General features: G+C 46.9%; 1 protein-coding gene across 1 annotated transcript in view; it reads right to left on the reverse strand.

Moving 5' to 3' along the window:
- Positions 1-27,376, reverse strand: part of CACNA1C (calcium voltage-gated channel subunit alpha1 C) — a 409,374-nt gene that overhangs the window by 12,561 nt on the left and 369,437 nt on the right. The window contains exons 32-42 of the mRNA XM_058021914.1: positions 20,271-20,303; positions 17,280-17,408; positions 13,256-13,321; positions 10,141-10,232; positions 8,802-8,967; positions 7,830-7,957; positions 6,009-6,105; positions 5,284-5,386; positions 3,524-3,625; positions 2,284-2,411; positions 1,033-1,167 (exon numbers count right to left, since the gene is read on the reverse strand). Coding sequence (XP_057877897.1) covers positions 1,033-1,167; positions 2,284-2,411; positions 3,524-3,625; positions 5,284-5,386; positions 6,009-6,105; positions 7,830-7,957; positions 8,802-8,967; positions 10,141-10,232; positions 13,256-13,321; positions 17,280-17,408; positions 20,271-20,303 — 1,179 coding nt within the window. The remainder of the gene's footprint in view (positions 1-1,032; positions 1,168-2,283; positions 2,412-3,523; positions 3,626-5,283; positions 5,387-6,008; positions 6,106-7,829; positions 7,958-8,801; positions 8,968-10,140; positions 10,233-13,255; positions 13,322-17,279; positions 17,409-20,270; positions 20,304-27,376) is intronic.

Below are 27,376 nucleotides of genomic sequence, written 5' to 3' on the forward strand. Positions count from 1 at the left end.
AGCCAGTTATGTACTGTTAGGTGGGTAATGAAAGGGACTGACAGCATCTTTCTGTAAAGAAAGAAGGACAATGCCAAAGGAGAGGAAAAGTTACCAAAGAAAACAGTTGTAAGAAACAGGAATGAAATAAGAAAGAAATGTTTTAGCTAAGTTGCTCAGAAAATTTCCTTCTTCTATAGGAGCTCTGTTGTGTCTTTGTGTACTTTTTGGAAGGATGCTACCAGTGCCACTGAAAGGAGTGAACAAAACACTAAATTGTGCCTGGCTGCTGCACTGATCTGTTCTTTAATTTAGATTTTCTGAGAGAATCTTCCAGTGAGAAGCTCCCCTTGAGAGAAAGAGAGAAGGAATTGGGATAAAACTGTGCAAAGACCCTAGGACCTTTCACTTAGGACCTAGGTCCACCACTCTTTTCTAGTAAGATCTACCAAACAAGGAGGGCCCAGCTGAGTTGCAGAATGAACAAAAGAGAATGTTGTTGCATTGTGATTTCAGGGTTTACCCCAGAACCTCAGGTCTCTTCCTGAAGATTCCCTCCCAGGTGTGTCAATCACCTCTCCTTTCCCCTCCCTGACCCCTGCCCAGCACTGTCTGTCAGTCCTGAATTCCAGAAGGGCATCGAGTGATTGGCAGATTCAAAGGATGCCCTCTACCCCTGGGCAGGGGGGGGATTGGGCCATCCAGGTGTCCTTTGTCCCTTGAGACCTCCTCTTCTGTACCTGGTTGGTGGCTCCCTATCCCTTCCCTTCCCCTCTCCCTGGGATTAAAAGGAACAGCAACCACACGGTTTGGAGTTCTGTTGGAGCTGTTGCTGGATTCAGATGCCTGTGGGCCAGAATAAAGCTCTGGATCCAAACCAACTCCTTTCCTTCACCATTGCCTTAAAGCTTCTTTGCCAGAGGTAAAACCTGAGGAGCAGACCCTCCATGAGAGGAAGCTCCATCCCACCACCACCAGAGTTTCTGTATGCCTGGACTTGCCTCCAAAGCACTCTGAGCTCAGCCTCAGCTCTCAGACTGGTTCAGAACCTACCCGGAAGATGTCATCTTCAGAGGCAGCAGAAACAGCTTCCTTCATGGCCTTGTCCAGCTCCTCCTCAGCGGTCAGGTCTCCAGAAATGGCTCGTCGGATCTCGGGCCCGATGTCGTGCAGCGTGCGCAGCCCAGCCTGCAAGACAGCAAACTGTAGAGCTTCATATCTCCGAGTGGGCACAGGAGGGACAGCAGCACTGCCATTCCTTCCTCAACACTGTGGGGCCCTTCAGTCAGCACAGCACCCCCAGCTCCTGGAGAAACACCAGCAAACCCTGTTCTTGCATCTCCACCTCAGGGAGGGAGAAACTCTTGGCAATACAAACCAAGGAATGTTTGTTGCTCGTCCTTGGCTTCATCACAGCAGGACATAGACATAAATCCACAGGCCTGACTAAGCAGGTCTGCGTGCTTTCAGCTCTGGGTTCTCAGATCCACAACCAGAAGCTCTAGAGCAGCCACAGTTCCAGCTGAACCATGTGCAGCACTTTGGTGCTTCAGAAAATCTCTTCTTTTTAATCAGCAGCTTAAGTATGGATTTAACAACAAAGCTTCTGGCATTTGGACCTGCTAAGTCCTCAAACCCCTCACTGACTGGAGTCTGTTCCAAAGAGTCCATCCAGGGTGGTAATCTGTGGGTGTGCTGAGGCCTTGTTCTGTGTTTGTGCCCACATCACAGCACTTTGCAGCTTTCTGAAACTCCACAGCCACCCTTTTTTCTCAAAGTATCCTCGAGGGACATAAATAGCACTGCTTATACATTCAACAGGGTTTTCTCTTTCTGTCACACAGCCTGGTATTCTGCTGAGTGAACATGTGCCACAGTGGGGAACAAATCCCAGTCCTTACAGTCCTTACTGTCCATTGGATGGCCTTGGCATCCAGGTATGCTTTTTGCTTTTTAAGCGATTTTGTCTCCTGGAAACATGCGCTCAAAATGGGTCAAATATATATGTGAGTAAGCAAATGTCTGTAGGACACTTCATACCAGTTCAAAGGATCCCAAATTTCAAACATTACTGGCAGATTGATAAATTATGATTATGCCTCACCTGTGCCTTTCAGAGCTAAGGGATTATGAGCCCATGGTACACAGGCATTTATCCAAAAGGATTGGTGTGATAATTCAAGGGGTCTACGAACTCCTTTCCAGTAGGGATAGCCCACTGCAACCCCCAGAATGGTTGGAGAGGGAGGTGGGACCACCTGTCTCTACTGTACCACCCCTGTCCGCTCGGGGCCCGCTTGTCACCTGTAAGGAGAGCGCATTGCGCTGGGAGGGCTTCCCCACCAGCCCCTGCTCCTTGCGCTTCTTGAACTTCCTGAAATACTCCTGGATCAGGAAAGTGGCGTAGAACTTCCCCACGGTCACCTCATCATCTGCAAAGGGAGAGGTGAAAAAATAAATTAAATAAGCTGCTGATTTATGGGTGTATTTGCTTCCCCACCAGCCCCTGCTCTTTGTGCTTTTTGAACTTCCAGAAATACTCCTGGATCAAGAAAGAACTTCCCCACGGTCACCTCATCATCTGCAAAGGGGGGAGTGAAAAAATAAATTAAATAAGCAGCTGATTTATTGGTGTATTTGCTCATGTATTGCAGAAACACTGGGCACTTCAGTTCATCTCTGCTTTTTATGGCATCAGGATGCAGAGCTGAAGGAAGGGGTTGCTCCGCAGCCAGAGCTTGCTGTGAGCAGTCAGGAGCAGAGGTGCAGGTGGCATTGGGGCAGACTGGCTCTGCTGGCACAGAGCCCCTGCAGCAGGAACACATCTAACCTGGGCAGTCTCTGGTGTTGGTTAATCACAAAGGATCTCATTATAGCAGCAGCCTCCCAGTCTGGGTTAACACATGCTGCTGTCTTGTGACAGCCTGGGGCAAGACTTATTCACAGCCTCTGACTGATCATCCATCCCAGGCATGACCCTTCTCTGCACTGGAATTCTGTCCCTTTGTGCCTAACATGGGTGTGAGCGAACAGAGGAGATCACCTCTATCACCTCTCCCCTGAAATGCAGTCACAGCTGTGTTCCCACACAACAAAAACTGTCAGCCAGCCAAAATGTGCGCTATGTTTTTCTCCAGGTAGCTCTCCTCCTTTCTGCAAACCCACTGGAAATTTTAGAAGACATGGTCCACTGAGTTCAGAGCAGGCTGAGCAAGGCTCAGGACCCTGGCTGCTGCTGTTGGCTGACTGCCACGGGCTGCTTTGTGCCCATGGGGCCACCTGGAAAGGCAGTGAATGCCACACTGGATGCCTATGCACTAACTCCTGTTTATGCACATTTTTTCCTTTCCCTGATTTCTCAGCAGTAAGAGCAGCATATTCATGTTAGTATAGAAGAGACCTCAGCCTGATTAAATACTGGCAGTTTTGAGAAGAAAGCCTGTCCCCCCTATTCCACCTGATGATCATGAGGTGCACTAGGACAGGACAGGTGAGGGAAAAAACCCAAAGATATTCAGAGACAGGGACAAGATCCTGCACTCACCACCTGCAGGAGGCACCACCTGGTCCAGCAGCTTCATACTGGTGCGCTTCCAGATTTTCTTAATTATTGCTCTCAGCTCTTCGTTGGCCTGCTCCAGGTTACCTGCAGGGTGAAAATCATCAGAGACAGGAATTAAGCAGACCCTGCAGAGGAGCAATTTAATGTCTGGCATGGGTATCTCAGGAGGTAAATATCAGAGTGTTTGCAGTAGTGGAAAGTTTTGGGCCAAGAGATGCTCTGACCATTCCTAAGGCTCCCTCACAGCAAGAAGTCTTCTTCCTAAATGTGCAGAGTCATCTCTGGGTAGGGAGGTGACTTTCCTCCTAGATACCCATTTCCTCTCAAATCAGTCATCTTCAGTTTTATTTCTTGATTTATGTACATTCAAACCCCTCTCTTGTCTCTCTCTAGGTGTCTGAAACCAGTATCTTGTCCTTCTAAAGGTGTTTTTCCTGTAGCTTTTCTTATTTCTCCCCAGCACTGAGGCTCCTGAGGGTGCTGCACAGGGCTCTGCATGGCAGTAGTTCTTGGAATAGGATGCAGTGAAGATAGGGACATGGAATAACTTGCTGAGGATGCAACACATGGACAGCATCAAAGGCAGAAATCTGACTCAGCAAGGCTAAATCCAAACTCCTGCCCTGACCCCTTAAAAGATCCTGCTAGGGCAAGAAAGAAAGCAAGAAGTTTGAGGCTTTAGATGGTTTCCCAGGAGTTCACTGGCAATGACTCCAAGAGTTTGAGGCTCTCTCAGACAGACAAGAAAACTGAATCCTTTTTGGGTCTCTGTTTCATAAGACATACGATGTCTTACAGGGATTGTGGGTGGCTTTTTCCTCAGGAAAGTCTCTTGCACTACAGTCAAATTCTGTTTAGCACAATTTTAAAGGCCTTAATATAATTTTTCGTTTTGCCACTATTTTTTGGCTCAGCAGTGTACAGCTGGCACTGTAAGGCAGAGTTCTGCTGGGCACTGCTTCCCCATGCCTGAAATCAAATGCAGCCACTCCTGAGGCAGAGGTGTTTAGCTGTGAATCACAGACCTACACTCCCTTTCAATGCATCTCATTAATACCTGAAGCCAGATTTTGACTCAGGACCAATATCTTTCATTACAGCAGGTGACAGAGAGCAACAAAGAGGACAAGCTGAGCCCCAAATCTTGTGTGCTTTCCTCAAATATACCTGCTGTCTATGCAAAGCTATTAACAGTCCCTTTACTCCTCATCTCTCTTTACAGCACCACTGTTACTATAATGTAATGTTCACTCATGCTAATGGAAGCACAGGAGGAGTTTTTGTGAGATGAGACCCTCAAGTCCAAGCTCTTTTTTCTCCCTTGGACTGGAAGATCAGTGGCAACAGCAGTCAAGAAATGGCTCAGCTCTGCAGACAGGGTACAAAAAGGAGGCTTCTTTGCCCTTCTCCTAATTGCTGTGTGAGCAGACATTGATCTAAAACTTTAAACTTTCAGACCACTGTGAAGAATGTGATCAGTAATTTGAGATGATAATACAGGAAGCATCAACTTCCTAGGTAGTGGGAAACACTGTGCTTTCCCAGAAGATATTATTCCTCCAAACCTCTTTACATAGCTTTGTGTCCCACGTGCTGCATATGAGTAATTTGGATCATTTGAAACCAGTTGGACACCTTTGGCATGAACACCTTTGTATCATTCTAGACAAGAGGTCCCTGTCGGTTTATTCCAGCTCAGGACATGAACACCTTTGTATCCCTGCAGTGGGCAAGCTTCTCACCTTCTGTCTTGATCCTCAGTGCTGTTCTGACCAGTGCAAAGAGAGTGGCATTGAACATGACGGTCCCATCACTGTTCAGTGGCATGTTCATGGAGACGAGGCGCTGTGGGGTGAAGACAGGAAAGACAACAATTACTGCCACACATGGACTGAAGCATGCCCCTCCTCATGTCCTCCTGATGCCCTCCAGACCTGCCACCCCTCTCATGTGAATATCCACGGCCTGTGGATTAGTTCCACAATGAGATTGCCGTTATTTCTACTTCTCCTAATCTGTCTGGAGATGGGAGTTTGACAGAACAAGCAGAGGTGTGTTCTTGGTACTCGAGAGCTGAATTTAGCAAAGATGTGCTCTCCTAACCAGACAAAAGGCTGATGGCCCTGAGTAGTGCACAACACTCCTGCCCTGGACTGGGTGGTTGGAGCCCAGAGGAGCTGGTGAGGGGCACAGGGCAGCCCAGGAGTTGCTCAGACATGCTGTTTGTTGCTGGCTCTGCCTGGTGGGCAGTGATGGGCCCAGTGAGTGAGGCAGGGTCAGCTGGAAAATGCCACGGCAGGCTGGTGAGCATAAAACAACTGGCCTGGTGCAAGGCAGCCCTGCCCAGCACGGAGGCTGGAATTAGAGGGCTTTAAGGTGTCTTTCAGGCCAAACCATTGTGTATTCTCTGTCTGGTGCTGTGGTTTGGCTGCTGTGAGCCCAGGCTCCCAGAGCAGCAGTGCCTTACTTTGCAAGCCACCCGGTGAGGGCAGAGCTTCCCAAAGCCCAGCGGGGGCTGGATCCGCCGCAGCAGCGTCACCACGTCCAGGTGCTTGATCCGTCCCCTGAGAAGAGAGCACAGGGAGGGCTGTGTGAGACACAGCTGCTCACTTGGAAAGTTTAAAGAGGTTTATTAAACCTTAACAAAAACACAACAAAGGACTACATGAGGAAAAGGCTGCAGCACTGGGAACTGCCCCTCATGCATACCATGTGGCCAGTTCATCTTCAAGGTGGATGCTCAGTCTTTTATACCCCTGGGAGTTTGCATCAGCCAGTCCTGGCCCCTCCCAAAGTCTGTCAGTCAGCTCTTCTTTGCCATTTACCAGTGGAGGCTGCTTTGTAACTGGATTGGGGGTCAGGTGTTGCCATTCCACACCCCCTAAGCACCAAGCTTTTCCATTCCCACCCGCCCCAGGTAAGGGACACAGGAACCGATAATTTGGGGTTCTCTTCCCATCATTGACCTGCTCAAAACAAATATCTGCTATTTACTTGTTGGGCTGAGGCCTGTAGCAGGCAGAGAGGTGTAAATGGTTTATTTCTTTGTGGTTTACCTCCCATGTAAATAGCCCCAAGGCACTGCCTTTTAATACTTGTTTATGCTTCGGGCTGTTTTGTAGGCACAAAATAAAGCACTGAACTTCCTTCACACCAGCGGCTGGGTTTCTCTTAAGTTTGGTAAATGGCATCTCGAAAGAAGAATTCTCTCAGGGAGGGAGGAAAGTTAGCAGAGCCAGAGGAGGGGCACAGGACATGGATGGGGAAGAGGAATGAAAGAGATCCCCATTTATAAACAGGGAGCAGCAGGATGCTGGATCTGAAGTGAGTGGCTATCCATCACATGCCTTCAGCCACTGCAGTCTGGCCTTCAAGGAAGCACACATAGTAGCATCTGTTTTGTTAACAAATGATGTATTGATTACAAGTCTGTGCTTATTCCTCATCCATATTAAGAATCCCCAGCCCAGGAAGTCACCATGAAGGTGAAGAAGTGTTTAAATTCATGTATCACTCTCATAATGTGACACACCCTCATGTATGGCAGAACCTAAGCCCAGACTAATCTCAACACTTTGTCTCCTAAAGAGATCTGCTTTCAGTTTACACCCAAATCTCTCTCCATGGCTTTTGCATTATGAAGGGAGCTTTGCAATTACAATTGTCAATTGTACAGTAATGCCACAGGGATCTAAATGCACTTTAAGCCTAAGCATGTGTCAAACAGAGCATATAATACTGAATGCCAGTTAAGCCCTCATGTGAGTTGTTGTGGTGTAACTTTATATCCCTGCAAGTCTGCTCTTGTGAATAACCCTGCAGACAATGTAATGCAGCCATGTGAATGTACAGGCTGTGGTGGGCATATATGACATAGGAAAAAACAGAGATTTGAGCAGAGCAGCTCTGCTGTGAGTACAAAGTCAAGCAGAAGAGTCACAGCTCAATATCACAAACAAATACATCAATAATCCAACCCCCTAATCTCTTTTTCTCAGTCTCCTGCTCCCCTGAGTCTATATATCCCTGACAGAAAGTAAAGCAATGGCCTGACAGGGAACAGTGCAGCCTAAATGCTGAGACTTCTGTGAGTATCTTTGCACTTTGGGCTTATGGATTCACCAGCAGTACCTGGTGGTGATATCTATTTTATGAGTTAAATACCAAAAAAAAAAAAGAAAAAGTGTTCCTGCAGGAGGAACATGGCACTTACTGCACTGAGTCTAGAGAACAGAAAATAATGGGCCTGTTCTCTGAGGAGCTCTGATAGCCAGGCTGGGTTACTTACTTAGCTTCAGGGTCATACTCTGCCCAGATCCTTTTAAACTCATCCAGGTGGTGTGGTCCTAAAATGGACCAGTCCCGTGTCAGGTAATCGAAGTTATCCATTATAACAGCTACAAAAAGATTGATGATCTGCAAACAAGGACAGAGATGATGTGATGGATGAGCAAGGAACAGTACATTTTACCAGGTTCTCCATTTAAGGTCTGGATTTGGACTCACAAAACTAGGAGGCCATTTGGGTTAGCTTCTTTATTCTCACATCCCAGCCCCCCAGTTTAAATGGGAAGAGCCCAGAGGTTGAATATTCTCAGCTGGTTACATTTTCCTCCTCCCTACTAAATGGATGAGGCACAAATTGGCTGAATTTTTATTTGTGCTGTTGTGGCTTTTTATTTACCTGTGTCTTTGCCTGGCAGAACAAGGTGGGATTTATTTTCAATAGGCAGTGGGGCTGAGATAAAAGTCCTTTCTTCTGGCCCAAGGCCAAAACTTTAGAAATGCTGCTGCTGTTCACTGGGAGGGTTTTGGGCACTGCTGCCAGCTGCAGAGCGTGTGCTGTCGCTCTGAGCAGTGCTGCACTGCCAACACGGAGCAGATGCAAGTGGGATATGTGTATTCTCACAGTCATTGCTGCTGGCAGCGGAGGAAAAACCTGCTCAGCAGCCAGAAGGAAGGTAGGAGGGAAGGTGGGAAGTGTGGCTGAGGCGTTGCTAGCCTCAGCACAGCCCACAACAGACTAATTTGGTTTTCTCCTTTAGGGGGAAGGGGGAAGAGCACTCCTTTGCCGTGCACAAAAGACAGGGATTGGAAGCAGAGCATCCCCCAGAGCTGGAGGGAGGCAGGGAAGGGATGCTGTCACTGAAAGGGCTCTGCTGGGAAAGACCCATGGGGAGATTTGAGATCATTCTTGTGCATTGCTGCTCTGGGGAAGCAGAGGCTGAGGCTGCCAGGGAGGTCTGTGCTGGGCACTCACCAGGAAGGCACAGAGCATGTAGAAGCTGATGAAGTAGAAGACGGCGAAGCTGCTGCCGCACGAGTGATCGGCCTCTGTGGAGTTGGCCGGCTCCGACTCCGGGTCGCACTTCTTGTCAGGGAGACATGCCAGCATGATTTCCTGCCAGGCCTCACCTGTGGCACACCTGGGCAAGGCAGAGGGCAGGGGGAGACAGCAGTGACCTTGGATGTGACAGAGCACATTAGCAACCTGTTCCTGATCCCATGAACATTAATGAGAGTTTCACCACTGAGGTCAATTAAGAGCAAGTTAGGCTGATGGCTTTGACATCCCCTGGCATACCCTGCTCTGTCACTGTCTTATTTTCTGGAAAAATCCCTTCATCAGGATTTCTTCTCCTGGGAAGCTGAGAAGCTTCAGAGAAAAATGAAAACAATAATTATCTTATTGCTTCTCCTGTGTTTGGCTGCTTTGGAATGTGGTTGGAGATGGTTCATCAACAGGTGAATTGTTTTTACTTAATGACCAATCACAGTCAGGCTGTGTCAGACTCTGAGGAGTCAGTCATGAGTTTTCATTATCATTCTTGGTAACCTTCTGTCTATATCCTTTCTGTATTCTAAAACTATACTAAAGAATAGCATTCTTTAATATAACATCATAAAATAATAAATTAGCCTTCTAAGAACATAGAATCAGATTCATCATTTCCTTCCTGCCATGGGGGACCTCTAAAATACCACACTGCTCCTCTATTTGGTTTTGTTGCCATCATCAGTTTATCATTTCTGACTGGCTTTGGCTGATGTGGGTATGGGGCTCTCACATTCCAAGCATAATCATGGAGATATGTGTGACATGGCTGTGGATTTAATGTAAAGAAGTCCTTCAAAATTATGACAGTGTTGAATTTGTGCCAACTTCCCACCCCTTTAGCACCCCTCCCTGGCCCCAGCTGGAGTGGGATGATGTGCTAAGCTGAGCTGGCCACGGCCATGCCTAAGCACGAGTTCATCGTGTCCCTTTCCCTGCTGGAAGTCACACTGGCCAGATTTGAACCAAAGAAGGTTTTGATGTATATCAACTTTTGAAAGCACTGAAAACTGGCTTCTTTACTTCTGTGTAGGAAGACTTGTGTCCCTCCCCAGCACTGAGCATAACCAGGGTGAGCTGCTGGGCTACAAGAGACTTAAAGCACTGCTCCTTCCATCTGACATAATTCCAGGCTCCCCAACTGAAGGACAACATGTTACCACTCACCTCGGGAACATGACACGGCAGGAGGAGATAATCTGTGCCCGAGAGCAGAGGAATGGTGCTCCCAGGCTGACACAAGGCAGAGCTGTCGTGTACCCACCTGAAAAGCAGCAGCACTGCCTGGGGGAAGGTCTGGAAGTTATTGTTGCGGTTGATTTCGGTGGTGTCGTTCAGCGCAATTTTACCAAACACCTGGCAGAAAGCAGAGGTCTTTTCAGATTAGCCCTGCAAAATCCCCAAACCTCTTGTCACCTGTGGCTCTTGGCCTCACCCTGACTCTGATATTTAATGGAATCTGCTCTTCTATTAAAAGAATTTTTTCTGTGTCTTTCAAATTGTTGTCACTTCTCTGGCTTCTGCTTTATAACCAGAAAAGCACTAATTCTGCAATAAGAAGCATCTTGTGTCAAAACAAGGTGTCCTTCCTTATTCAGACACTGAATACATGATGTGGGGCCTTGTTTTAACAGGCACTCAATTGGGGAGGGAGTCCAGCTGAAATAAATCAGTAACAGAGAAGAAAAGGCTCCTTCCTTCATTGCTTATCTGTCATTGTCAGGACGAAATGATAGCAAAGGACCAGCAGCTGCAAAGCCTTGAGCTTCCATCTCTGTGGGGGGCCTTGGACCTTCACAAAAACAATGTAAATACATTGCCTTGGGTCTGCAATTGTCCAAATGCCTGCCCTTCTATAGTCATGCCTGTCTCCAGCAGGTGTTTCTGGGGTCCTCCCAGATTGCAGCAGCATGAAGATGGTGACCAGATCTGCCTAGACAAGGATGCCCTAGAGCTTCCTCCCGTGCCACATCAACCAAGCCTGCAGGCATCATCAAACCTTCTTAGGGGCCCTGTCTTTGGGTGTGAAGCCCCCAGTGCAGCAGTTTCAGGCTTCTTTAAAAAATCTTGGATAGCTGTGGTACTTTCAGGTAGTGGGACTGAGAGCTTAAACAAACCTTGTGTGGCAGAAAGGTCTCTACACAGTACAGTCAGGACTATTTGTTCCCCACTGATAACAACGTGGCGGAGATCTCAGGGGCTGAGAGCTGTAATCTCTCTGTAGCCAAAACAAGCAGCAGGAACAGAGCAGCTCTGAGAGAACACCCAGCTTATTTTCAAGGAAATGTCACTGATAATTAGCACCCCAGAGAAACAGTGACACGGAGAGGAGCACAGGGACAATGGTGGGATGGCTTTGCCAGGCAGGAGGGAGGGTCAGCACATGGCAGTTTTCCTCAGGGGTTCCTCATGGATGCAGGGGAACTTCTGCCTGGCCAGCCCCACGCCACAGGCATTTCTGACTGCCCCATTGCACCAAGCTTGAGCTGAAGCAGCCCATATTTATCACTTCAGGCAAATGTAGATAAAGGAGCTCCCCATGATCCACCCTACAGCTTCCCTCACACAGGAGGCAGCAGCTGCTGTGGGTGTTTTGCATTAGGCACCTGGGAGGAGCTGCAAGTGGGGGTTCCTCCCTCACAGCCTCTCCAATCTGTGCCTCCTGGGCTATCCTAGAGCAGCTCCATCCATCAGCATCAACCTGGATGTTTTCCACTAGAGCACATTAGGTGGTGAGGCTTGAATGTTGTTACGCTCCAGCTTGTGGCAGTAGCTGGCATAAAGTAGTAGGTCTCCTTTATATGGGAAATTCTGATGTTTTTATCAGTTCTGGGACATCCAGTCTTTCATGGTAGCTGCTTAATGGAGTGAGGGATGATTTTCCTTCCTATGTGCCCCTGTGTGGGAGGGAACTCTGTGTGTCAGTATGTTCAAGAGAGCTGCACACAAAATATCTGAGATTCTATTTGGACAAAAAGCGATAATCACAGGTCTGTGGGCTCTGGGCAAACAGGGAAAATTTAAAAAGTTGGTTTTCTTATTGGAAGACATGAAGGCACAAAGCAACCTAGTAATCTAGATCAATGTGAAAGGCAGATGTATGATCTTCAGGCTGCTGAGATGATTTAAACAGAGGCTTGAAAGTAAGCCAAAGGTTAAATAGGTAACTTAGAACTAGCTGAAATAAAAAGGAGTAGAATTACAGAATAAAGCATCTGGCCCTGGCAGTGCCCCGACCACTATAGACCCCATCTTTGTGGGTGCTTGGAAGTCCCTTATAATGCTTTGTACAGTGATGTAATACCAGCTTAATACTCTGAAGTGATTTTCTGTATAGCACAGGTAATTTGTAAGATCTTGGCCATCTTAGGTATTAAAGGCAAAACTGGCAAGTTTACAGTATGAGCTTAGCAGAGTAAATGACAGCTGTGATTACTGGGGCTATTGAGATAACCTGTGATAAGTCAAGAAAACATTAATTTTATCTTTCATGGTGGGGCAGGGAGTTTGTGAAAACATGTGATTATAATAACAGGAAACAAAACAAGATCACAGAGGTCAGATGAATTTCATTACAAATTCTGTTGCCATTGTGAAACCAAGAAGCCTGTCATGTTTGCAGACCTCTGGAAGCAATTATGCCATGCCTTTCCATACTGTGGCCTCTGATCCCGGATGGCTGACTTGTCTGAGAACTTTGATTAACATGGAAGGGGAAAGTGAAGCTTAGCTTGAAAAGCAGCACAGCAAATGAGGCTGGGACTGTCACAGGCTGTGTCTGCATCTTGTGCTATCTTCAATGGTGTCTGTGCAACATCAGTTCCCTGCACAGGTGAATGCTCAGGATGATTCCAATCACATTTTGCAAACTGAGTAAGATGTTGTGTTCATGTAAGTGTTGGTACATTGGGTCTGATCCCATATTTCCCTTCATGGGTGTAGATCAAAAGCTGCTCTTTACAACTCAGTGGAAGTTGTGCCAGTGTGAGAGAGATGCAAGAGAATATTTTGGTTTGCTCAGTGCAGCATGGCCATAAGCCCACTTAAAAAACTGTTTTGCACCAACAAGAAAAGCAGTAAATCTTTGTGGATATTCCTTCAAGAATGTGGAGGCCAGGCATGGTCCTTTTACTGTTTGCATATTGTGTTCTGCCCTTAAATGGGTCAATTCTTTTATTTGCTTGCTTTTTTTTCTGGATCATGTTGGAAGTACCCAGTCAGACAATGTTCTCCAGCCAAGGTTAGCTTCCATGTCACCTTACTGTGTGAGAACATTGCTGTAAGCCCCCACAACCACACACTGATCTAGTTACCCTGTAATCCTGTTCCCATGCTCTAGTAAAACACAGACACACCCGAGCTCTTTAAGCCTCACTTACCTGCATCCCAATCACAGCGTAGATGAAGAACAACATCACTATCAAAAGAGCCACGTAGGGGAGAGCCTGGAAACGAAAGAAGAAAAGAGAGGGCTGTGTCTGTGCCTGGTTCGGGGGGCTGGCTTTGGGACGGGGCGCGGCTGTCCCAGCGTGGCTCTGTAGTGCGGGCAGCAGCCACTAGATGCCTCTGCAAGCCCGCGCTTGGCTTGCCCGCCCAGCCCAGCCCAGCCCCGCCGGCTCGGCTCTGAGCCATGCGGGATGGATGCATGGATGCATGGATGGAGCTATGCTGCCTTCCCGTCACCCCCGCCCTTGACCGAGCCAGGAAAGAGGGAAAACCAGTGTCTACACCTGCTTACCAGGAGGAGAAAGCTCTCACAGCCAGCACTACTCTGGCACTAATGGCAGCGTGATATTTCCCTGCATCCAGAATGGTGAAATAAAAGATGCTACAGCTGCTGGAATCTTAATTCAAGGCTTCTGCTGCAATGGCTGATACCACCCTAAGTAGCTAAAGCAGCATCAGCACTTTCCTGTTGGGTGTTAGGTGTCCCTGATGGTGTGTGCCATTCACCAAGTGTCAGTGATCAGCTGCTGGAGAGGACATGCAGAGCCCTGATAAGCAGAGCTGCCTCCCAGGGAAGGGGTCAGTGCAGTCAGCCAAGTGCTGAGTGCTCCTGGTTTCCTCCACCACTGACAGGAATCAAGGATTTGGGACTTCATGGGCTCAGGCTTTTGAGCAGGAATCTTTTGAAATATCTAGCACTCAGAGCAGAGGCTTCCAGAATTTGATTCAGAGGAAATGGGTGGACACATTCACTCTGAAAATGTGAGCACAGTCCCTGATCTAGATTTTGAACATCCAATTTCACAGAATATAACAAGCCTACAACATTATCAGAGGGCTGCAGCACCTCTGCTATGGAGACAGGCTGAGAGAGTTGGGGTTGTTCAGCCTGGAGAAGAGAAGGCTCCAGGGAGACTCTAGAGTACCTTCCAATACCTAAAGGGGGCCTACAATAAAGACATAGAGGGATTTTTTTTAAATGGCATGCAGTGATAGGAGAAGGGGCAATGATTTTATACTGAAAGAGGGCAGGTTTAGATGAAATATTAGGAAGAAACTATTTACTATATGGGTTGGTGAGACATGAACAGGTTGCCCAGAGAAGCTGTGGCTGCCCCATCCCTGTCCAGGCTGGGTGGAGCTCTGAACAACCTGTGGAAGGTGTCTCTGCCCATGGCAGAGTGGTTGGAACTAGGTGATCTTTAAGGTCCCTTCCAACCCAAACCCTTCTGTAATCCTAAATTCAACACAACTGAATCCCGCAGGAAAAAATGAGGGAATATTTTCACTGGCCACCATGGAAATTTGACTAAGGTCTGCATAAATAATTTCAAAGAGATCAGAATATCATCAAAATGGCAAAAAATAATCAAATCCTTTAGACAATGTCTGTAATCATCACCTTGAATCTCAGGACAGATTCCTCTGGCTTTTTAGGGAGCCAGACAAATTGGTATGTTTACCTCACAATGCCACTGAAGAGACCACCAGCTCAGAACTGGGCTCCAAACATTTTGTGATGATTTAGCTGGGACTTGATACACACAATACCTAAGAGCTCCTGGGGTAGTGCCCAGACAGGTGTATAACCTTAACAGTACTTCTAAGGTATATAACCTTAACTGTTTTCTGACAGTACTGCTGTTTTCCCCATCCATATGGGGGTGGGAAAGTGTCTTCTGTCCTGTCTGCCCCTTCACTTCCTTTTCATGTTCTGCTCTTTCTGTTTTACTTACTAACGCACCTTCCTGCTCATCCCTGCCCCCTGTTCCCCATGGCTCCTTCAGCTTCCCGTATTCTCCATTTCTGTCTCTGTCCTCTCTGGCTCTGTCCTTCCTTGGCGTTCCCACTTTGTCCTTGTCATTCCCACGGCCCTGCCGTGCCCTCAGCACCCTCTCACTTCCTCCTCCTCCTCCCACTCCCCAGGCTGACCCTGTTTCTGTCTCTGCAGACAGCAGGAAACCCCGCCGAGCATTTTCCCACCGCTCTGACCGGTGCCCCAGCTCCTACGTCAGCGCTTCATGCCATGCCCAGGGCACGTGGAGGCGACCATGGGATCTCACTCCATGGGTTCCTTGCTTGTTGGGCTGCCCTGTGTGAGCAGAGATGCTTCCTGGAAGCATGTGGGGACACTGAGGAGCCCGTGCCAAAGTCTGCTGGGATCCCACATTCTGACGGTGGGAGCGGCACAGGGGCTATTCTTAGCTGCCAAAGGAGCCTCCCGGTAGTTGCAAGAGGAGGAGCTTGGAGCAGAGAATTCCATGTTATAAATGGCTAAAGGCTTTCAAGGGAAAAGGCACTTGCTTGCAGTGCTGCCTGGTTTTTCCCCTTCCCCTGCTGTGGAAGATCCCTCCCTCCATCCTTTCTCCCACCACCCTACAACCCTGCCTGACTCTGCAGCTCAAGAGGCCTGGAGGTCACTGCAGGGAAGGTCCAGGTGCTCCTTTCCCATCCATCTCCTCCTCTCCAGCCATGGGCTGTGACAAGTTCAGCTCAGGGCAAGCTATTGCCAAAGAGGCTGCAGGGGCACAGGGCAAGGGGAGGAGAGGCAGGAGCTGGAAAGTGTGACTCTGTGCCCTGCACCAGGGCTGGCTGAGCTGTGCCAAGGGAATCTCATTCCTACGCATGCAAACAGAATGGTTCCCAGTGGCACTGCTCAGATAACAAACTGGAAGTTGGCAGCTCTGCAAGCAATGGAAAAAGTCACTGTGGTGTGGATGTGCCAGAAACCTGCTGTGCAGGGTTAGATCCCCTGGCAGTCAAGGACTGGGCAAAATGAGTCCTTTCCATCAGCCTGGTGGGCTGGCTACTGGGACAACTGAGAGCTGCACTGGAATAACTCCGTGCTGGTCCCTGGTGTGCACGTGTGCTGCTTCTGCTGAAAAGAGACAGAAGTTGCAATGAGCTGCAGCACTGCAGGCTTTGGTTCCAGCTTGTGTTGTCCCTGGTAAGGTTTAAGTTTTAAAGTATAAGTCAGTTCCTTTTCCATTTGAGTCACTTCCAAAGCTATTGACCATTTACAGCCTCAATCTGAGGGCTGTGTAGGTACTGTTTCAAGGCTCGTGTGTTGCACAAGTTACTCTTTCATGCTTTTGCCCAGTGGTGTGTTCTGCATATTTGCTCATGTTTAGACCACCATTTGTATTCCTGTGCTGTGTTTCCCTGCTGATTCCTTTGGATAAGCCCCAGCTAACATCCAGGTTGTGCTGGTCCAGTAAATCCAGGTCATTTTAGGATGCAGGAATATGCCATGCTTCATCTCTATCATTTTACTTTACGTGGCTAGGTTTTTTCCTGCAAATAACTTTAACAATATACTATTACAAACTATAACAATAACCTTTGTTTTCCTCCAAAGGTGATGATTCTTATCCAGTCTGCTATTCTTCACTTCCTCCTATCTACTCTAGAACTTTACCTACCACTGAAATGCAACCTGTCTCCAGGGAAAAAAAAGCAGCAGCAATTTAATAACTTGGCATTGTTACCAGCTCAAAAGAGTAGGGCTAAAAAGGTGAATTCTTCCTGGATGAAAGTATGGAGGCCACACACCTCTAATACTCCCTGGAAATCCTCAAAACAAGGCTTAAAGGAAACTTAATTGAGACACAGGCCTTCCCCTCATAGCTGTGTATTTCACTTAGAGTTACACATATGAAACACAGCTCAAATAAGGAAAAAAAAAAGAAAAAGATGAGATAGAAGGGTTACAGACAGGCAGTAATTGAGTTGAACTGAACTATTAAGGCTGTTCAGGAGGGTCTCAAGCAATTCCTCATGCTTTAAAGATGAAACTCACACCCAGGCAGTCACTCTCTGTGAGTTCCATTTGCCTGACTCATTTGTGCCACCTCTCCCCGGGCACCTTTGAGCTCAGGCACTGGGGTGAAACCTCTCCCTGAGAGGCTAGCGAGGGAAACCAAAAGGGGCCTTTCTTAGAGAAAAGTGAAGGAATACCTGGAAGGACTTGATGAAGGTCCACAGCAGGGTCCGGATGCCCTCCCCTCGGCTCAGGAGCTTCACGAGGCGCATCACACGGAAGAGTCGGAAGAAGGTGATTGAGATGCGAGAGTTTTCCTCTGCGTTCTGGAAGCCATTGGCACAGAGGCAGGAGTTACAACAGCACGAGAGCAACCGGGGCCCTGGGCCACAGAGGAGCCTACGCCGAGGGTTCACTGCACTGTTCCTTGTCCTGCCACTGCTCCCTGGGCTCCCACTCCCTTCACCCCAGGGACAGCCGAGGCTGCTCCGGCCTGCCCCGTCTCCAGTGGTGGTGAGGCTGCTCTAGGAGGCCTCTCAAGGCCATCAGCCTCTCCCCTCAGTTTGTCTGGGCTTTCTGATTAGGGATAGGATATGCTCATACCCTCCAATATATCTCCTCACTTTGGAAAGAGGCAATTCCCCTTTGACCTTGCACTGGAGGAGAAAGACACTTTCCCTTTTGGCCTGCCTTGAGTGTTTCACCCCAGTGGGTGTCTCAGCCAGCAGTTCTGCTGAATCTGGTGTCAGGCACCAGCCATGTTCTGCTTGCTCTGCTGGGAACAGGAGCAGGTCCCAGATTCGCCCCTGGCTGCAAAACCCCACGGGGGCACCCCAAGGTGTGTGCTGTGTCACTGGCACTGCTGCCAGCCTGGCTGTCCCTGTGCTGCTGTGGCCATGCTCCTGTGGGCTGGCCCCTGGTCACTCACTCCCACTGCTGGGCCTTTCTCATTTCTCATGACCCCTTTGTATTTCCCACAGTCTGCGCTCTGACTTCTGTTTTTTAAAAACATTTTATTTTGGCTTCGCTGCTACTGTTCGAGTGTAGAGTATTTTAAAATAGTCTTTCTTCTGGCCTGTTTTTTCTCACAGCATCTGCTTTGTCCCTAAGCATTTTCCCCTGGGGTTGTAACCAGCTCTGACGTTCCTCAGCCTTCACATGTGTGAAGGCAACATCCATCTGAAGGCTGCTGCAGCAGCAGGCTCACCTGGCCTTGGCACAGGACTTGCTGCCTAGCTCAAGGGCACAGCAAATGCCAAGTTTTCCAGTTTATTAACCCCCTAAAATACTGTGCCAAGCCTGTGGAGCTGGTCCCTTCCGGTAGCAGCACTGTGGGAATGTGACCTCCTGTCACAGTGGAGATAACACTGTCACCCTGCCACTTGACCTGCTGTGAGCACAGTGCATGGAAACCCCCTCTCTGTCCCCACCCAAGCTGCAAAGACTGCAGTTGGAGTCTAAACAACACCAAAAGAGCAACATTTAGGAGGAAGAAACAGTGCAGATCACCCCTGCTGTTAACTACTCACCACTGTGTAAACCAAGAGAGAACAGACCCTTTGGATTTCCTGTCACTGGGCAGTGAAAGCAGCAGCCTGTCTGCTTCTGATAAAAGCCAAGGCACAGGAGCAGCCTGGGTGGATGTTTCTGGGATGAAATGCCCAGATGCAGATGTGTACCTGGGTGTGCCCCTGTTTCTGAGCTGATTGATGCTCAGCTCTGTCCCTGTCCCTATGCAGGGGCTGTAGCTGGGTGCTGGGTGTGACCCCTGCTCACACAGAGAGATCAGCACCATGTACAACTGATCAGGACTGCACCTAGCTGCAGTTTGTCTGTCTGTCTCTGTCTGTCACCAGGTAACTTCCTCCAGGCTGTACCAAAGGCTGGCAATGGCTAACCATGGAGTAACTGGGTGAAAAAGATTAGGGAAACAGGCTGTGTTACAAAAAGCCTGAGTGCTCCCTACACCTCACATCATCCTGGTTTGATTACTTGGACATCAGGCTGTGGGCTTCAGCAGATTGGAGGGAATTGCTCTGAGGTGAAGGAGGGCATGTGGCCTCCAAGGAATCAAAAATCACTGGCACTGAATACTCTCAGTGCTACAGTCCCAGAGGGATCACTGTAAGGTCAAATACCTCTTCCAGTCCTGTAGAAGCCAAGCTCTATACCATCTAAAACAGAGCTGAGGTACCAATCTAGAAGTTGTATGGACAGCAATCATGCTGTGGTTGTGACTAAAAAACCAGATTCTACCTGCTGTTTTTCTGGTTGGCTTGGCTCTTTAGGTGGCAGCAAGTTGGGACATGGGTCTGGACAGAGGTTTTAGTATTCCTTTGTCCTTCCTTGCTGAGAGGAGGCAGCTACTGTAGGCAGAAGTTTATCTCTGCCCTTCTAGTGTCCTGGAGCAGGCAAAGTCTCAGCAGCAGATAAAATAGAACAAATCCCTCCCTGACGCAAATGTGCAACTTACTGGCATCAAACCACTTAGCCAAAAACTCAGCCATGCCTTAGAAGATTACAGTAATTTTCAAACTAGGTGGCTGTAGATTAACTGATGCTTGAGTAGTCCTGCTCACTTCCTCCTGGCTTTCATCCAGCTTTTTGAAGGCATATCCTTGCCAGAGGAGGGAGGTTCTGCAGCGTGGCAATCCAGAACTGGAGCTCTCTGGGGGTGGTGTGGGGCCTGCTTCACACACCAAGGCAGCAGAGTTTTGTGCACCATTGCACCAGTTACTCTTTTTTTGTGCAAAATACAAACTCAAGTGTTATAATGAATCACCTCACTGAAGAGGAGCTTCAGAGGCCCAACTCTTTCTTTTCTGGAAGCTTGGACGTGAAGTCACACTGCAAACTCATTCAGTGTCACATTGACAGTGACACAGGGACATTGTTACTAACAAGAAATCTTACCAGGTCCAGTTCTCTCTTGGTGGTTCATTAGAAGGCAGAACAACAGTTAACTTGACCAAAGGAAAGCTCAGGATGCACAAGAGATACACATGTGCAGCATATTCACAGCTCATGTGAACACCAGACTCACACCAATACATGACATGGCAGCTTCATGCACAAATAACTAGGCTGGGCTTGGAGAGAGAACTTGTGATCACGGAGAAGAGAAAAAAGGAGTGTGTTAGAAAGAGTGTCACAGAAGCTGGGAGGGTGGTCTGTATTTTCGGTCTTACCATAGAGGAAGAGCATTGGGTATGTTCAGCTGGCTTTAAAGAAAGGCAGACAGAAATAAGCTGTAATAAGTCTCCAATCAAGAGCCCTAGTAAACTAGGTCTTGGCTAACACAGGAGCAACAAAATGGCAGAAGAGGGCAAAAGGGGATTTGAAAGAAATGCACAAGAGGCTGGGCTTATTCCCTAGGATGCCCAGGATCAAGGCTGGCCAAGGCAGAAGTGGGTACAACTGCCTCTGAATTTGATGTAAGCTCTCTCCACTACCAGCACACGTGAGTCACACCCAGTGTCTCCTGAGTGCTGGACACCCTGGCAGTGGAGGTACTGTACTGGTAAATGAGTTCAATACAGGGGCTGATTTGGCTCTCCAGCTCAGATCCAGGCCATGTCTGCACAGGGACCAGCCAGCTTCCAGTGCATCCATCTGATTTGCAAACCCATAACATCCCAGGGCTAAAGCAACACTTTCTGTTTGTATATTCCCATTCCCTTTCACACAGTTCTGGGTTGGGAGAGTCTAACTGGCTCTTGGCAGCCCTGCAACACCCAGCACCAGCTGTGAATGTGGGTTGGTGCAGCTAATTAGCTCACTCTGCCTTTACCCACCTCACAGCAGAGCCCTAGGCACTCAGTGGATCTGTTTTTGGAGGCCAGGCTGAGCTGAGCCCAGCCCTGGCCACGCCTGGAAGAGTCAAATTGCTGCAGACACTCTGCTTGATATTCCTTGATTAACCTCTGGGGCCATTTCCAATACTGAGAGCAATTCTAAAATATACCCAAGGCTGCAAGTATCCTTAGGTGTAAGAAGCAGAATTGTAAATTAAATGAAACTGTCTTTATTAGGAGTCCTTCAGTTCAATAGTAACATAATCCTTCAGGCCTAACCTCTACCATGTGCCAAACCAGTCTGCTACTTTAGCAAAGTGGGAATTGATGTGTTTCTGCCAGTGTCAGAATTCCCCTCTAGTGCCATGGAGGTCTCCTGCAGCATGCTCCTGCTCTCCAAGGATGCTGCAGTAATCAAACTGGCATTGTATTACCTAAAAAAAACCCCGTAGTTTGGATGCACAGCCTAGTTTGGTGATATGGGCAGATAAGAACAATTAAAAACCCAAGGTACACCAGCTCATTTTATAATTTGGGTTAACTCATTGGTTTGGTAGTGTCAGCTTTCATTGCTTTCATCCTCCTCTTTCACATGTTTGCTCTTGTGTTTTCAGATCACATACAGGCAAAAGTTGGCTTGAATACCAAATGAAGCAGCAGTGCCCATAGAGACATTTCTTACAGGTCAGGCATAGATTTTGATTTTGTGTTGCTAGGCAAACATCTTTCCAGCAAAGTCCCATCCCCCTTCCTCTTTCTAGTTTTGCAAATCACCTTTTCTCACAGTGGAAGGACCCTTATTCTGCTGCTTGCTGCATTCCTGGTAGAAGGTACAAATGTCCTTCAAAATAACTGAAAATTTTCTGGATTCTCCATCATTCCTGGCTGATGGTGTTTGTGCATCTGTGACTGACAGGCTTAAGAAGCCTTTTGAGGTGCTGTGGGATATTGTGCTTTCACTGTCATTTCTTCTTCTATTCCCTGAGCTAACTGGGCTGTGTTTTAAGTTGTGGTCAAAAATGAACCAAATTATATCACTGCCTGTGGTAGAGGCTCAAAAGCAGCACAGGGAAGGTTCTGCTGATGCTGGCAGGTGGGATTTGTACAAACTGTGGCACTGTGGGCTGAGGTTCCTGCTGTGCTTGTGTGAGTTCATGAGGGGGAAATCAACCCCCACCTTTGGGTTCCTGAATACACTTTTGGATATCCCCAAAGGTTTCAGAAAGGAGACAAGTCCTACCAGCTGTGCCAAAGGGGCACCCCATGGACCTGAGCATAGGAATCTGAGAATCCATTACTGGAACTTTCCAGTGTGGCCATTCCAAGCCCTAAAGCTGAGAGAGCTACTGCTAGATTATCCAAGAATCTTCAGCCTTGCCAGTGATGTGGAATGCAAATTTTAGGACAAGGACAGGCAACTAGCACCTGAGAATGCAGTGGTCACATCAGTTCCCAGGGATGGAGGCATGGTGACAAGTAATTAAAGCCAGTGTCTATTGCCCATCTGAAGTGGACAGGATTTCATTTCTACAAATCTCAGAACAATGTGGAAAAACAAACCCTCATCTGTTTGATGTCTCTGGAAGAGCTTTTGGAGAAGCTACACCACTGAGCAGAAAGCACTCTTGGCTGTGTTCCCTGCTGCTGCATGGGGGTTTAACCTGCAAAGGAACTTCAAGACAAAACTTCTGTCCTGCCCTTCTCTAGCGCATGAGTAACATGAACATACTGAATGGGAAATGGCCACAGCAGGGACATCAGTCTGAGGTGATGTTCTGAGCAGTTCCTCTCACAGAAAAAAGGGATCTGAAGGATAAATCACAAGTACAAGGTCATATTTAGAGTGATACAGAAGGGAACCTGCAGGCTGACTGGGAAAAGAAATATCTGAGGCAGGATGCACCTGTGTAAAGACACTCAGGGGGATGAGTGCAATGAGAACTGTTTGGGTAATTTTTTTCTTTCTTTTTATGCCACTATATTTAAAAAGGCAACAGAGATGATAAGAAGCAGAAGAGTCCAAGAAAGAGAAGAGAAGGTTCTAGAAGCCCAAGTAAAATTCAGTAGGATAAAGACTGAGTGATCCCTGCAACATGTCTGAAAACCTCCTCAGAATATTGTTGCCTGCATACATCTCATTCATATTCAGAGTGTACTAGAACACCAGCTTTTTAGGCAGATAAATTGCTGCAAACCTGTGAGCATTCTTAGAGCCCCTACAGGCACAAAAGAGGAAGTCAAAGCTTGTGCCCATCATGAAGTCAGGATCCCAGGTAAGGAAGTCTCTGGGAAAGAAGCCAGCTTTATTCAGTGGAGAGATACTTAAAATCTCAGAGGCCACAGCACTGGATAAGGGAGCTGTGTTCCTGGTAATCCTGCTCTGTCTGGGTAGGGGACAGTGAGGTTTACTGGGAACTGCTTGTGAGGAACACAACCCCTCCAGGTCCTGTTGAACCTCCATGATGTCTCACAAATCAAACCTGGTGTCTGAAAAAGTTTCTGATGGGTTGTGCTTTGGAAGCTAGGAGAGGATAAAATTTGCACTCCTAAGGAACCATTCTCAATCTTTCAAGAGCAATATGTAACAGAGTAAATATAGTGGGATATTTATACTGTAATGCAGTCCATTCTGAAATTCTGAGAAGGGATGATGTGGCTTTTCAGATCTGTAAAGACAGCAGGAAAAATATGAGCAAAAAGGCTTTGTATATTCACATTAGTATCAAAGTTCCCTGAAATATCCATGGCTTAGAATATCTTATGGATAAAGATTTGGAAGAAAACAGGAAAGTTAATAGGCAGATTCAAATGAAAGAGTCAGTAGGAAATTCCAGAGAAGAGATATTAATCCCACCTCATCCTTGTGGAACACTGGAGACAGAGGACCATGTTGGGAGGTTTGAGCTCCTTTTGGCTGGTTTGCTGACAACTGTAATGGCTTTGCAGAGAAGCAGCCCCTGGAAATGCCTAAAAGGCAGCTTCATTAGGTCTGTACAGTATGTGTTTAATCCATATAACCATGGAGGCTCCTCCTCTGCTGGCTAAGTGTCAGTAGCTGTTCAGGAGCTGTTGATGACAGGACAGGCAGGCAGCATTCCCATTGCTGATGGCAGCAATTCTTTTACACCACAGGACACACTGAAGATGAGTTCAACTCCCTTGAAGTGGATCTAGCCTTTGCTAGGAAGTCCAAACTGATCTTTTCCCTGATGTTTGAGGAACAGAACTTCCTTGCTGATAGCTTTTTACTTTCTACCAACACTTCCATTCATAGGGAGGAATCTCTTTTTTGCAAGAGATAATTCAACCTTTGTATTGTGGAGAGCATTTGAGCAGCTGAATGCACAGTGTTATAATTGCTTCACTGGAGTTGTCTCAGTCAATGCAGAGGTACAGCTGCAGCCTCCCAGTTATGCCTGATAGGTTGGAAGAGATGAGAGGAAATGTGTGTTTGAGATGCTGGCACCACAATATGACAGAGAAGCTCCTTATTTCTCAGAAGAATGAGTGGTCAGATGCTTATGCTGCCTTTTGTGACTAGCAATCTGTAAAGGCCTTTCTCCACTGAGGAAACTGTGGCTCATGGATGAAGCTTCTAGAAGCCCACTGAGAGCAGTTGGTTGCTGGTGATAGATGTCTGCTAAGATGTTGATGTTGATGTTGATTGGAGAATGTTGATGTTGAATTTGGAGAATGAAAAGTTACCCACGAAGATGCCATATCTGTTGGAAACTTGATATTTGTTCCGTCAGTTTTGTCCCATGAGGAAGGGGGTGACACATGTTCACTTCTTGCTTTTTTCTCCTCCCTGCAGGAAAGGTGCCTCTGAGAACCTGCTCTGCAGAGCTTCCTGAGCAGGCTGAAGTGTTGTGTAGTTCCTTTACATTTGTAAGATATCAGCCTTTTTTAGATCAAGGTCTTTAGGTCTCCTCCAAGGGTCCTACTTCAGCCATGCTGCATCTGTGACTTTGGACACAAGATGAAGTGTGGCAAGAGATGTTTTGAGGAAATTAACTCATTAAAGCCATAGGTAAGATGTGGAGGGGAATTAAAAGCACACATTTGGCAATGAGAAACCCCACTGCTCTTCTGGAGATGTTTCCTTCCCATGTGCTAACACTGACATGGGATCTCCAAGGTTTTGAGTTTCAAGAACAAGAATTTTCCAAAGTATGGGAAAAAAAAAGAGGTTTAGAAGTTATCTGTGCCATAGAGACATGGTAAAAGAAGACACTCTTGTATTTGTAGTGTCAAAAATCTGAAGTGACCTCAGGAGGCTGAGTTGCACAAGTCTTTGTGGAGAGCTGGAAAAAGTCAGGGCTTCAAATCAACCTGACTGCTGGCAGGTAATATTCTGCCATGGCATTGGGGAGTTACCACAGCCCCCACAGCCCCTTCCAGAGCCATCTGTCTGCCACTGCTGTCTGAGGCTTTAATCACGAGAGCCCTGGAGATAACCCACCAGCCACCAAAAGTCTCTGAGGTTATTATGAGGCCAGGCAGAAATGTATCTGGAACTTCTCTGACAGGGAATACTACTGGATTGCAGATGGCATAATTGTAAATTCACACAACCTTACAGTGAATTCAAATTATTAGCAGGAAAAAACAAAGAAACAAACAAAAAAACCCTCCCAAAATATTTTCCCCAAGAACAAATCAGAAAAGCTTCTCAAACTGTGCCATCTTCCTTTAAGTAAGGAAGTCTTTGAAAATTTCTGGGAACATTTTGAACAAAACTAGCCAAAATTCATCTTTTTTCCCCCTGCAAAAATATTTTCTGTTAGAAGAATGCTGATGCTGAAAGTCAAATGTTCTGTAGACACATGCCAATTCTGAAACAGGCATTTCAGAAATGTAAGGTTGAAATCTCACATTTTGTCCTCACACATTTTAATTTGGTTTACATTTCCATTATAAATCATATATAACTGAGAAAAAAAAATCAATGCCAGATTAAACTGCTTTTACTTTACTTAAGCATATGTCTTGAATCTTGATTACTTCAATAAAATTCTTTCTATTTTAAAACAGAGAAAAATGTTACAAGGGGCTTTTGGAAACAAAAAAATCGAGCCTCTCTATAGCTGTAATCTGGGTGAAGGACTGGAGGGTTTTTTTGATAATTTAATGCCTATTAGCAAAGGGCACCATCTTACAGGAAAACTGGGAATTGAGGGATGTGATGCTGCCTTTACTGGGGCAAATAGTGAACACCTTGTGGATTTCCCTGGAAAAAGCTCTGAGGGTGTTCCAGTGCAATATAAAATGCTGATACTCAGCTCTGCAGAGGAGACTGAGCTCTCCTGCGGCAGGGAGGGGGTTAAAATTTCATTTGTTGCAAGGAGGGCAACTGGGGAAAATGCAACATCTGCAATGGGGTTTGCCATTACATTTCTGCCTGCATTAACTCATGGGGGCCAAGAAACACCAAGAGTCAGCTCATCCAAATGCAATATATATGCATTTATACTTCACTGATTCCACATGATCTCAGACCTCAGGGGAAGCATTACCATATCCCTGTGCAACAAAAGCCTGTTTTGAATACAGTTAATAAGGGCAAGGTAACTTCTTAAGCAAATGAGTCCTGCAGCTATCAGTTTTTTCCCCTTCATTTCCTATGGATTCTAAGATTTTGAAATTCTGGAGCTTGCTTTACTAATTAGCTTCTAATATGCAAATCATACAAATTTGAATAGCTTATAAATTAATTATATATATATATATCCAAAAATTGTCAGACAGAAGTCTTATGGCTCCAAGTGCTTAAGGCAAATATAAGGAAAGTCAATTGCTTTTATTTGGTTATGCAGATTACCCTAGATTGACAATTAGAGGACAAGTAATGAAAGGGCTGCTTTTTCACACAGCTAAAAGCTCTATTTTTTCCCCATGACTTTCAGAAAAGCAGAACAATTGGTAAAGTATATATATGCAAATTATTCTTAATTTTCAGGATGTTTTAATAATCCTTCTCATTAGCTTTGGGAAATCAAGTCTTAGGGTAATCAAGCCTGGGAGGCTCCTGAGAAAGCAGCAGATACTAACCACTATCAGAGATGTAGTGCTCATCTTCAGGTGCAGCCACTGGTCTGACTCAGACAGGCAGGTGCAGCTGGCCTGCGCTTCATCATTTGAGTTCTGTGGGACAGGCAGCCAGAAGAAGCCCTAGAACATCTGGATGAGAAGGTGCTAAAGATGAATTGAACCATGAAAATAAATGTTCAAAGGCTACATGTGTGCAGGGCTTTTTGTTTTACAGGTGGAGAGACTCTGAGGATCTTCTGTTTGAGTAAGAGAAGAGAGGTTTTGCTGATTTGAATGCCTCTGCCAGCAGCCATGTGTGATAAACTTTTTTTTCATTAAACTTGGCTTTTCATCTGACCAGTTCTTGATTCACAGGGCAATGGCTCCCAAAGGAGATGATCAGTGTGTCCCAGCCCAGAGCAGCCTGAGGGGGATGACCTTGGGAGCAGAACAGGCCACTGAGCAAGAGG

The sequence above is a fragment of the Melospiza georgiana genome, chromosome 4 (genome assembly GCF_028018845.1).
Source record: "Melospiza georgiana isolate bMelGeo1 chromosome 4, bMelGeo1.pri, whole genome shotgun sequence".
NCBI lineage: Eukaryota > Metazoa > Chordata > Aves > Passeriformes > Passerellidae > Melospiza > Melospiza georgiana.